General features: G+C 41.2%; 1 protein-coding gene across 3 annotated transcripts; it reads right to left on the minus strand.

Annotated features, from left to right (window-relative positions):
• Window positions 1-1046: 1046 nt before the first annotated feature.
• LOC147904575 (allantoate deiminase 2-like) lies at window positions 1047-4887 on the minus strand. Of its 3 annotated transcripts, none has more exons than XM_087394810.1 (12): window positions 4053-4887; window positions 3794-3861; window positions 3562-3665; window positions 3327-3411; window positions 3125-3241; window positions 2899-3008; window positions 2704-2809; window positions 2494-2580; window positions 2129-2371; window positions 1803-1928; window positions 1525-1698; window positions 1047-1347 (listed from the first exon to the last, which is right to left on the minus strand). In XM_087394810.1, exons 1-12 carry the CDS (start codon window positions 4147-4149, stop codon window positions 1207-1209), a joined length of 1458 nt encoding a protein of 485 aa, XP_087250936.1. In that variant the 5' UTR covers window positions 4150-4887; the 3' UTR covers window positions 1047-1206. The 3 variants fall into 3 exon arrangements, with proteins under 3 accessions (XP_087250936.1, XP_087250927.1, XP_087250945.1); XM_087394801.1 differs by having other exon boundaries at window positions 3794-3876; XM_087394819.1 differs by having other exon boundaries at window positions 3794-3844; window positions 4053-4155.
• Window positions 4888-12959: the final 8072 nt, after the last annotated feature.

A 12959-nucleotide genomic window follows, 5' to 3' on the forward strand; every position in this document is an offset into this window, starting at 1 on the left:
GCTACAAGCATTGTATAAATGAATTATTTAGGTATTGGCAAGTAGTACCAGTGTGATGATGATGATGATGGGGTGTGTGTGTGTGTAAGTGTGCATGTGTATAAGCATGTGTGTAAGTGTATGTGTGTGTGCATGTGTATATAAAGGTACACATAGATGTGTGTGTGTGCATGTGCGTGTGGGTGTGCGTGTATATGTAAGGGTACACATAGATGTGTGTGTGTGTGTGTGCCCCCAACCCAGTAGATAAGACCACATGGTGAGAGTGTGATGGTTACGTGTGCATGTGCGTGTGCATGCGTGCGTGTGAAATTAAAGAGAGCCACCTGAATCCAAGGAAGGAAATTAGGGACAACCACCTGGTCTCTGACACACAACTCTACATTGAATTATTATTTCAGATCCTTATTTGAAATTGCAATAGTCTCTTTCCAACATTCCTTGTAGAATTTTTACAAACACTATTTTCTTCGCAATCTTTGCATGCCTTGCATTCTTAGCATGCAACCAGCATGCAAAGCGGGACAAGTAGTGAACATTATACTTATCACTCATTTCATATGTTGTTGTAAGAACATTCCAAGGCCATTTAAGAAAAAGGCATAGTACATCAATGTTGATTGACCAAGCATTCAACATGTAATATCAACAATCAATAGTAGAAGCTGACTTGCACGGGGTTTTTTCAAAGCATTAATAGAAGTTTCTTTTTCTGCAAAAAATAATTTAAATCAAAATCAAGGGAGTAGACCCAAGATCAGTGCAAAGAACTAGGGTAGCAACTTTGTGTAGTTCTTATTATATTGTGTCATCAATTCATTCATTTCCCATCCTTGCATATCACCTTGTATTTGCATTTGTGCTTTTAAGAGGCTCTTCATGGAGCCTGAGAAGTGTAACCAAAATAGCAGAAGTAACAATAGAGAAGGATCCCCAACATTCCTCCTTGTCATGGTGGCTAACCAGAGAGAGAGAGAGAGAGAGAGAGAGAGAGAGAGATGCCACATACAAATTTCTTTTTGAGAGTCATATATATTACACGTGAGGTCTCAATACAATTTGTGTGTGCATTTCTTGTAGTAGTATACACGGATTGGTTCCTTACTGTGGAACAATCCCACCATTGGTTTTAGATTCCACAGATCTAAATGCAGAGGAGTAAACCATGCCCACAAAAGAGAATAAGATATGGTTAGAGAAGTGCTACTAGCATAACATGGTAGTTTCCATTTCATTGTCCAAAAATGCTTTCAGAGCCAAGCTTGCTGCCCACACATCCTCCTCAAGGACATACTCTGCTGGAGAATGGCTTACTCCTCCAGCGCATCGAACAAAGAGCATTCCGATCTGGTTTTTGATAAAACCAAGCCAACAGTTTAGCAATCAATTCATCTTAAAGCCTACAAATATAATGAACAAATCATTGTAGTTACTATCTAAAATTTAGAAACAAACTTAAGAGTGCTGTGAAAGCAGAAAGCAACCTACGACACAGCAACAATAAATCCATAGTAATGCATATACCTTAGTCAATTGTGCCATCATCATGGCATCATGCCCTGCCCCACTTACAATAGTAGGGACTAACATATTATTTTGGTGCAAATCAATAGTTGGAAGATTCTGAAGTACAACCAATGCTGCCTTATGCAAACGTTGCTGAACCTCTGAACTACAGTGAACAGCCGCTGCTTCATGCTGCAGTTCAATAAGCCATTATGAGAAATAAAGTGACACAATAGGCTTCCCATGAGAAATCAAGAGCTTATAATGATCCTTATCATTTTTGCAAAGGTACAAACCTTGGGTTCAATGTAACAAGAAACTTGGCGAGACTCACACATCTCTTGAATCCTTTGTGCAATGATGAAGATGGTATTCGTTCGAACAGCATCATCCTCTGCTCGTACATCCAATGTGAATATAACCTACGCATTTAGCAAGTAGATCTAAATATGAGAGAAGCTTTCAAGAGTCCAACTCTTATTCAACACTGCTTAAAAAAAGAATATATATTCTCCTCTTTAAACAGAACATCCATGTTCTGCACACGCAAGATTCACAACTAAAATTTCTAAGATCTCAAATCCTGGTTGTGAAAGAAATGGAAAGAAACGTGCATACTAACCTCGGCAGGAATAACATTGCTAGCTCCAGGCCATGAGAATATTTCACCTACGGTACATACTAAAGCGCCTTCAGAAACAAAGTGGTTATTTTGGTCGTGCACCCATTCTCGCTTAAGATACTCTTCCGGATGCTTGCAAATATGTTCAATGGTAACTATAGCAGCTGCTGCAGCTGGCATAGGATCTCTTCGCATTCCCATGGGTACTGTTCCTGCGTGTCCCTGGGACCCTTTCACTTTTACCTGCAATACAGCAAACAGCCAATGTGAGCAGTAAATTCTATGTTCACTGCTAAGTTAAAATTTATATCCTATAAAATGCAGAGAATAACAAAAGATTCTGTTCGTGGTTTTAGAATTCTTACACTGAGCCTCGTCTGCCCAGCTATTGCTCCTACTACTCCAATTGGAATGCCCTGCCTTTCGAGCACTGGGCCTTGCTCTATGTGTACCTGCGGGGAAACAATAGAGCTAAGGAACCCAGAGGCTTTGCTTCCGGCACAAATGCACTTGACATGATCACAAGCAGGATGCAATAATAGTTTTCCTCTTTCATTTGGGAGTGTTTGATTTACCTCTACATATGCCCACACAGAATCTGGATCGTATTTAAGATCAACCAGGCTTTTAACTGTGCCATCAAATGAGGAAGACTTCAAAGCAGCTTCTAGAGTAATCCCTCTGTCACAAAAGGTAGAAGGACCCCATGAGAGGTAGCATGTAGAGGACAGTCTGTGTATTTAAGACGTTTACAATTTTAGATACTTCACCTTTTGTCGGAGGCATGGAGAAGTTGCAAAGGGAAACTCCCTGCGATGGCTGCACTTCCCAAAAATGTGGACTGAAATCGTACACCTTCTTCATCACTGAAAGCAATCACCTGCACGAGAACGTCCTGAAAAGTCAGTTGTCTTCTACGAGTCAAGCAAACATGTAGTCGCATACCAATATTGATTCAACGACCTTGCTACAGATACAGGAGGTAACAGGACGCACCTCTATGGGTCTGGGAAACTTGCTTAGCTGTCCACTCACACGGAGAGCTTTCACCGCTGCTACAGCACTTACAATGCCCAGCGCTCCATCGTAGAGTCCCGCATCAATCACGGTATCCTACACTCGAAGTAGGTGCACGGGAAAAGTTGGAATGCTTTGGTATCACTATCGATTTCAGAACTAAGTGACGAAAGGTCTATACCAAATGGGAACCGAGCAGCAATGCCGGCGCAGAAGCATTCCCGCCAACTACTCTCCCGTGAACATTTCCAATAGAATCTACCCACCTGATCACATACCAGGAAAAGTATTAGTCTATATGACGCTTCTCTGCTCTCTGAACTGTTATGGCAAGTAGTTAGAGGAAGTCTCTCGGCGTAGAGTCTTCATCGAAGTTAAGTTCAACGTTTCAGTCCGAGTCCTAAGCCCTTACGCACGTGATCATGCCGGCATCTTCCATCCAAGTTTGAATCAATCTTCCGGCTTCTATGGATGCTTTGCTCAGAAATGTCCGCTGCAAGTGGTGAGGAGAGTCACTTATCTGATACAAACAAAAGAAAAGCCAGCTCAATGTTACTGATTTCTTGACCTGAAAAGTATTGGCGTCCTTAAGGAAAGGAGCAACAACAGTTATATTGTCTTCTCTCCGACATAGTGGCAATTACTCACTTTTCCCAGCTGCTTCAGCCTGACTAATGGTTCGAACCGTAAAATATCCTCCTGCGAAGTTTTGCAGGCTTCAAATTCCAACCCTGTAAAGAACCGAACCATATTCTCGGAAATCACCTACCAGAGATGCTCATTCTCTTTTTCATTTTAAGCAACCATTTCCGATAACCAGCACAAAAATATGCCGAGAAGTAGGAACTGCAAAACTTCACGTAAATGTCGAAGGGACAAAAGGAAAGGGCTAAAGGGTGTCACGTACCGAGAGCTGACGCTAAAATGAAGGACGAAAGCAGGGCATATGCGATGAGGCGAGCATTCCCCAGACAGACGTTGGCGGAGTAAGAAGACGATTCCATGATAAGACGAGTTAAATGATAAAGCGTTCCTCCAAACGCCCTTGGGAAATCCTGCCCTCGGGACGAGTTCTTGAGCTTACAGTTGTGTCGATTCGTCACCGACTCATAAATTCGCCTTCGAATATATGGCTGAAGCTACGCTGATGTTTTCTCAAGAGTGCACTACCCCTGGAGAAAAAACTGTCTCCTTTCTTCCCAGAGAATTCAAAACCTCTCTTAAACGACTCGTTTCTTAGATGTTCTCTTCGCCTCGTTGGGTATAAGAAACAGGCGCGGATGAACGGGCCACGGAATAATCAATCAATCCTTGCTTTGTCTAGTGCTGCGACGTTACAAGGCCTCTGACGGTTCGTCTTTCTTCCCGGTCGACATCAATTTTTATTCTCTTCAAACTGAGGCAAAAGTTCCTCAGATGCAGGAACGATGCTAGCCTGACCCCGTGAACAGCAGATCGACAGAATGCAGCGGCGCAAAAGCAGATCACAGGATTTAGCCGAAACAACGGATTTGCGGCATCCAGTGGTGCGCTTGGACGTCCGCTCGAATGCGGAGGGACGATGAAAGAAATGGAGGGACGACGGATTGTGAGGCTGCAAAACGGAAGGTACAATGAGAAGGGCAGCGATTGATCGGCGAGCGATGCTAAGATTTTGAGATCCGAGGGTCAGAAAGCTAGACTGAAGGAGGGTTGGTGAAGAATTTCGGATCGATTGGAGAGAAATCGACAGAGAACGAAGCTCCAACAAAAAGCTCCGACGGAAGCTGCACGAAGAAGAAGGCGAACTCATCAAAATTTCATGCACTGTTTACGGGTGAGGTGGGAAAGTTACAGTGATTCTGTACAATTGCATGCACTATTTACGTGTGAGGTGGAAAGTTACAGTGATCCTGTACAATTGTGAAGCGTGAACACTGCAAATGCAACGTGCAAGTAAACGAATGGAAGTATGCATTCCGATAGCGAATTCCTGGAGAAAGTGGAAGGCAATTGAGATGCGAATTATTCCGGGTGGCGATTTGGAGGGTTGTGCGACATCTGAATAATGTATATTGTTCAATGTTGTGATTGAATAATGTATAATGTTGTGATTGATTAATGGAGGGACCAAGCTGCAGGAAAAAGCAGCGGTGCAGGATGAAAGCTCACCGCAGTCGCAAAAGCAAAACTTTCTACAACAATTTAAGTACATCACGACGACGCACCAAACCTTCAAAAGCGACCCAAAGTGCCGGCTGTTTGCTCAAGTCTTTTTTAGTTGTATTTTATGCGTCAAACTTCACGTTACACTTTATATTTTCTGCTCTTTGGTTATATTTTCTGGGTTAAACAAGTACAGGTCCCAGGTGGATCATACTATTTTCAGAATAGGAATATAGCTACTAAAGTCCTCGACCTAGTCCGAGCCCCCTTCGCCACCGGTTGCTCACCATTGGTCGGGCACTTTCCTTCTCGAAAAGGCCTCCCCCCTATACTTGAAAAGTTTAAGGTTTTTTGAAATCCAAAAAATATATATGCCGTATAGATTTGAAATTTTGAAGTTTCCTTTTACACACTTTGGAAATTGTACACACTTTGCAAGTCTTCCGTCAACATTGTATGATAATGGCTCTTCTGTCATTGTCCTATGGCTCTTGTTGTCCCCTAGGTCAACAATGGTGGCCCATCCTCAAGACACTAATCACAATTTTGGCACCTCTTGCGGCTCGAATAACATCTTCTGATTGTAACTATATTTTTATTAAAGTTTTTCGGAAGTTTCATCTCATGAAACTAATACCAACTTCTAGTTGTGAACCACCTTCTTACTCTTGTTTTCTGGAAGTCTCATCTAGTGAAGGTATATTTCGCTAATAGCTACTTTGAGTTGTGAATAAACTCACTCGTTGTGCCCTTCCCATGAGTTTGCTATCAATGTTCCCTAAAATCAAATGGACTCGTGGCTACTCCTACTTTCACCATTTTCACTTTCAAGGGGGAGGAGCTTCCCACTACGCCCATGAGTTCCTTTCATTTTGGCAAACAACCAACCCAAGTCCTCTTTGTCCAACCTTCAACACCCTCTACTTTCTAGGTATTAGTTACTCCCATGAGTCCCTTTCATTTTGGCAAACAACCAACCCAAGGCCTCTTTCTCCAGCCTTTAACACCCTCTACTTTCTAGGTATTAGTTACTCTAACACACAGACGTGCATTTAAGGGGGTGGAACCTGGATTTATTTAGTGACTCCAACCTTTTCATCCCCCCAAGGGCCCAACCTTCCAAATTCTAATTCTATGATTGGCCTACCCATTAGAAGGCCTTAGTGAAAATGTGTGATAAGAAAGGAAAAATAGGTATTTTTTAAGATATTTCTTTTTATTTTAAGGTGATTGGTCCACATATGGTCCATTGAATTGTTTATAGTCTATTGTAAGGGCCTTTCAATACATGCATTCAGTGACTCCGTCTTCTTTGGTCTGCCGTCCCCCCCCCTCCCCCCTCCCTCTCTGTCTCCTCTCTCTCTCTCTCTCTCTCTCTCTCTCTCTCTCTCCATTTTCTTCTCTCTGGGCAGGCCATATGAATGAAATTCATCTTGTTTATGCATTCATGAGATGTGTACCTAACCTATGTGATTATGATTAAAATACACACTTTTTACCTATGCCCTTTTCCTAATATTATGGCATTAATATAACTAGTTGAATTTAAGTTTTCTTTTTTTAAGGTAGTAGACACCCATAAATGATGATGATGGAGAAGAATACAAAAAACATACAAGCATAGTGCAAGTTCAAGTTTTCAAGTGCAATTAATATCATTGATGTCCATGAAGGGATCTATTAGAGTTGAGTAAATTCTCCTCAAAGATAAATCAATTGATCATCTCCCACCAACCATCTACTATGCTCTACCATTTGGCAACCATCGTACAACAATTGCATAAAACATCATTACAATGTTTTGCTAGTCCTAATCATATAGATTCCACCATACCGACAAAGTGTTATTGCTTAAGTTTAGGTCTAACTTTGCAGTTGTGCATGGGTATGCTAACCCCTATTCAAATCCCTATAGCCCTATGATGAGGAACATCCTAATTCCATAATCAAGGGTAAATGTAAGGAAGATATTTCTCACTATCACCTATTTGGCCTTCGTTACAATATTCATGTTAGATGGCTCTCAATTATGCTACGACTAATAGTAGGAGAAAGCAGTCTAGCTTGAGAGAGTGAGAAAACTAGGCTTGCAACTAACACAAGAGACTACCGATAAGATAGAGAAGAGTAACTACAACTACATAGTGGTGGACGGCAAGAAGAGGCCTCTCATGCGAGGACATAGGATGTGAGATAGATTCCATAATCAAAGAGCTCCCTTTCATTACCATACGCATCACCTTTACATAGACCTTGCCTACATGTGATTTTTGCATGGAATCAAGCCACTTGGGAGTGTGTGCGAGGAGTGAGATTTTTGAGCGAGTTTTTTTTGGCAACCCACTATTTCTTATTCCACCTATTCCAGTTAGTCCTCTCTCTCTCTCTCTCTCTCTCTCTCTCTCTCTCTCTTTGTGACATCTCTCTCAACTATTCAAGGTTGAGTCCACCTGTGTCCAACACTTGGATCATGGGATATGCCTTTGAGGCATCTTAGGATTGTTCCTACCATATTAAAAGTGCTCTCTCTCTCTCTCTCTCTCTCTCTATCTCAGTCCCTCCCAACCCTCTGTGTGCGTGTGTGTGAGAAACTCTCTCTCTCTCTCTCTCTCTCTCTGTGACATCTCTTTGAACTATTCAAGGTTGAGTCCACTTGGGTTCAACACTTGGATTGTGGGATATGCCTTTGAGGCATCTTGGGATTGTTCCTACCACATTAAAACTGCTCTCTCTCTCTCTCTCTCTCTCTCTCTCTCCCTCCCTCCCTCCCTCCCTCCCTCCCTCTCTCTCTCTCTCTCTCTCTCTCTCTCTTTGTGTGTGTGCGCTCCCTCCCTCCCTCCTTCCCTCCCCCCCCCCCCTCTCTGTCTCTCTGTCTCTGTCTCTCTCTCTCTCTCTCTCTTTGTGTGTGTGTGCATGCGCGTGAGTGCATATAGCTCTCTCACCCCCCCTCTCTCTGTGTCTGTCTCTGTCTCTCTCTGTCTCTCTGTCTCTCTCTATCTGTCTCTCTGTTTGTCTCTCTGGTCCTTAGGGATTGTACATGACATGTGCTTTGTAAACTCAAAAGCCTTGCATTCTATTTTTTCATGATGGGTTTTGAAATCATTGGCCAATTCACAATAAGGTTTAAGGTTTGTGCTCCAGTTTTGTATAAGAAGAAGAAACCATTAAGAACAACAATACTTCTACAAAAGAAGAACAAGCAATGCATTCAAGTCCATGCTAATCACACATTTTTTTGGTGAATCGAATCCAACATTCGTGAAAGAGAGAGAGAGAGAGAGAGAGAGAGAGAGAGAGAGAGAGAGAGAGAGAGAGAGAGAGAGAGAGAGAGAGAGAGAGGTGTCACAAGTGGAATAGGTGGAACAAAATGTGATGGTTGCCAAAAAAAACTCGCTTCAAAACTCGCTCAAAAAACTTGCTTCTTGCCCATCCCCGCCACTTGGCTACTATCCCAATATGGATATCAACAATTACATCACTGCTTATCACATCAAGTATTCTTGTGACCACAAGTTACAACTGCCTCGCTTCAATTCACTCATTACTAAATTAAATAAATAAACCATACTACATGTGTCGAACCCCCAATCAAATATTACAGGGATTTGAAACTAAGCTTAGGATGAATGGAGGAGGAGCAAGGAGTGAACATCACAAGAGGGAGCGAAGGATTGGCTCAAGTGAATAGTGAGCATGAGGCAAGCCCTTCATGCAATGCAACATCGCCTTCATCAAACCAAACCCGAGGTAGCAGTTTGCTAGAAATTGGCAAGGGTGAGAGAACCGAGGGGCATAGTTCTCAAGAGATTTGATGGGCACATCAAAAGTGTCAGGGTATATTCGGTGCCCAAGTATCGGTACCTACCCTTATGATAGCTAGGTACAATTGATTGTAAATGATCATAGTACCAAACACATAGTGTTTGAACGTCCTATAAATTAAGTTCAAGAGTCTATGGAGTAAGCGTTGTCTTATTGTTTGCGAGCACAAATCATGTACATAGAGTGTGATCTGAAGAGCCGATCAACGAGAGACAAGCAACAAAGGATTGCACTCAAATCTTGGAAGTACATGCTGATTAGGTGGCCGCTTGTTACCACAAAGGCGGGGCATGGCCCTCCAATGATGCATCTTTCCACACAAAAGGGAATCACAAAGCACACCAAAGTGTGGCTGGTGGTCATTTTTCCACTGGTCATAGTCAGAAAAATCCTAAGTGCAGGGCTATGGTGGAGTATCCCATCTATAGTGTTGTGAAACAATGCAAGATTGTGATCCTTGCCAACAAGCCAGGAGGCCCATCTTCTAATATTAGATGCCACTATGGCAAACCTACCCATGGGAACCCTCCAAAACTGGGGACTTTATTTCATCGATCCATTCAAAGTGGCCACTTAAACATGGAAAAGACAACATCGTGGTGGCGATCGATTGATTATGTCACTAAGTGGATTGAGGTAAAGACCTTGAACTCAAAGTATCACAAGGTTCTTGTATGAGAATGTCATCTTCATAGTCGAGCGTCCCATTTAAATCATGTCCAAGCAAGGAATTCATTTTCATCAATTCAATGATTAAGATCATTGAAGATGAAGAAACTCATAATTCAGCACAAGAAATTGGCAAAATATACCTATGAACAAATGGTAAGTGACAAACAAAGAGCTCAAAACAATTCCTCACAAGATGCTGAATGAGCATAGAAATGATTGGGACACAGGGTCCAAACAACCATATGGCCCTATCATATAGCATTCAAATTCACAACAAAGCAACTTCTTTTTGCTTGGCATTTGATCTTGAAGCAGTTAGTGGAAATCATTGTGCAAAGTCTAAGGGTGGTTGTCCAACATATGAATGGCCAAGAGGAATCCCTCCAAAAACGATTGGACAAGTTGTCCAAGATAGACAAATTATGGTTGAGGGTAGCCTAGACATAAAGCATAATCTAGTAGGTGGAGGAGAAAAGCATGGCATGATCACCACATCAAAGAGAGCATTCAAATACGGGATGCTTGTCTTATTGTACAGTGCCCCATTGGGTGTGGGCCATACAAAATCAAGAAGTGCTTCGACATTGGGACCATCACCTTGGAAGACCTACTGGATCAAGAAGTGTTTCAACCATGGGGGACCATCACATTGGAAGGCCTAGAAGGTGTTAAGGATGGTGTAAATTACACCATACTATAAGAGCATAGCATCAAACCCTAACCCCAAGGGGTTCTCATGGAAATATTCATGTTTATGATAAGTACGATGTAGTGTATAGTGCATAGTGTACAATTACCTATCATTTGAACCTCTCTCTCTCTCTCTCTCTCTCTTCTCTCTTCTCCAACATGGTATCTGATCCTATAGTGCTCACACTCCCTTCATGAGTGTTAAGCACTTGCTTCTTGTCAAGTTGTCAAGCCCTCATTGTGATGCATTCTCCATCTCCTAGCTTCTTGTGAGGTTCATTTCTTTGCGAAAGAGAGTTTTTATCAACTAATCGATAAATCAAGTGGTGAAAACTGAGCAATATTAAAGAAGGGAGCAGCGAAAACCAAGCAAATACAATTTTATGTAATTCAATACAAGCATCCAACAAGCAATTTTTGCAAAGCATAAAACCAAAACATTCATTCCAAATATAAAATCCATTGCAGAGGCAATATCCATTCAAAATATCAAATTCATATTTGAACCAAAATATCTACTCCGGTCATTAGTGAGATTAAAGCAAAATTCAATGTCGAACAAACATGGATTGATCATCCAAACGTATCTACCAATGTAAAGGTTGTCATAAAAGTTCAAGTTTTATTTGAGAAAAAAATGTCATTGTTTGATAACCAAGCTCATACATGAACCTCTTGGTGAAAAGGGATCAAAGACAAAGGAGCACAACATTGATTGATAAGTCAAGCTCTTTGTTAACTTGATGAGAACTCATCATCAATATAATTGGAATGAACACATTCCCTTTCTTTGGTCTTCTATCAAATTTATCTCTCTCCACCATTTCCCTTACCATTACTTCAACATAGCATGGTATTTCACTATATAGACACAACATACACCACAAAACAAATGCATTGTCTGCAAGTCATGATTCTAGCATGTTATTGAAAACATCATGCTACATGTCTATCCTCTGATAAAAGGAATATCACAAGCATCATAAAAATTCATCTTCTTTTTAACACTTTTCACATCAAGAAGGAAAATATGCATGCGTGTCACATTTAACAAAACATAAAACACCAAAAGCCTCAAGCCCTAATAGATCCAGTCACATACTGTAACACAAATCTTATGAAGAGTGATAAAAGAATAAAGTCAAGCTATCATCTCACTATGATTCATATGGGTTCTTGATTAGTGCAACCACATACTTATCACCCTCCTACACATCCTGATCCTAGATATCCACTCGAGCTCTCTTTATAGCAATTGTCTACATGAGAGGCTCCAGAATAGTCCTCACAATGGAGATGTCACTATCAAAATAGAAGCATGTGCACTCTTTGGCCAAGCATGCTCTCATCAATGGCATAACATCACAATCCATCTCCATAATTGAGCCACTTGGATGCCATCAAAGGCTCAAAGTAGCAAATCAATCTCTCCATTTCTCCCCAATGTCCTCATGTCAAAGAAATTCCCACTGTACTCTTTACCTTTAGGAGGTAATGATTCCAATGTGGTCACCCATGGGGTAAATTTTCAACCTCTGAAACATAGGTTTTCTCTCTGCATAGAACAACATCAGTTTATGGGCTACCTATCTACAAAAAAACACAAGCTTATACAATCACATCTACAAGAACAAGGAATATTTATCAAAATTATACAATCACTCATGTGAAAAGAATGACTGGAGGGTTTTTGGAACAAGCTCTCTCAATGAAACACACCACAATATCAAATCCATCTTGTGGGTAGGTGACCATAAGGAAGTTTATTAAGCAAGAAGATATGACACACCACCTCTAAACCTTAGATGTCAACATACTGCTCCATCTAGGGAATAAAAAATCCTTCATTAACAAATTAAACACTAATATTATTATTACACGAAGGGCATAAAGGCAAACAGTAATGTTGTATGTGAATTCATGAAAAAAGGCAAAAATAATAAAAATATGTGAGCATCACCTACCTGCCAATGTGAGCATTGCCTACCTGCCAATGGGAAAATAAGATCCAGCCACCCACCATCCCCCAATGTGGCTACGGCCATGGCTATACCATATCTCAGGTGGTCCTCTATGAGCTTGTTCATGGAGCAATCCTAACCTCTCCATCTCAAAACCGGTCAATAATTCAATTAGCACAAAGTTAGCTAACCACTTCACATTCCTACCCATTCTATTGTAGACCTTGTCTTTGTTAGCCACCTTTAAGAAGAAATCATGAGCCTGGGTATAAGCATCATTCCCCTTTCCACAAACGAAGTCCATGCCAACAAAATATAGTCCTCCACAACACAACAACATAGAAAGGTATCTCTATGGTGGACAATCTTGAAGGAGTACAAAACACAAAAATAGATAGCTCTTAAATAAGAACCTCCCTTCCTATGTTTTCAACAATTATAATGCAATGCAACTTTTAAGTATTACCCAATAATTGGAGTGATAGCCATTAAATGAGCAACACACAACAATGGAAGAGATGTTA

The sequence above is a fragment of the Dipteris shenzhenensis genome, chromosome 2 (genome assembly GCF_047967505.1).
Source record: "Dipteris shenzhenensis isolate YYH24624 ecotype China chromosome 2, Dip_SZ_1.0, whole genome shotgun sequence".
Lineage (NCBI taxonomy): Eukaryota > Viridiplantae > Streptophyta > Polypodiopsida > Gleicheniales > Dipteridaceae > Dipteris > Dipteris shenzhenensis.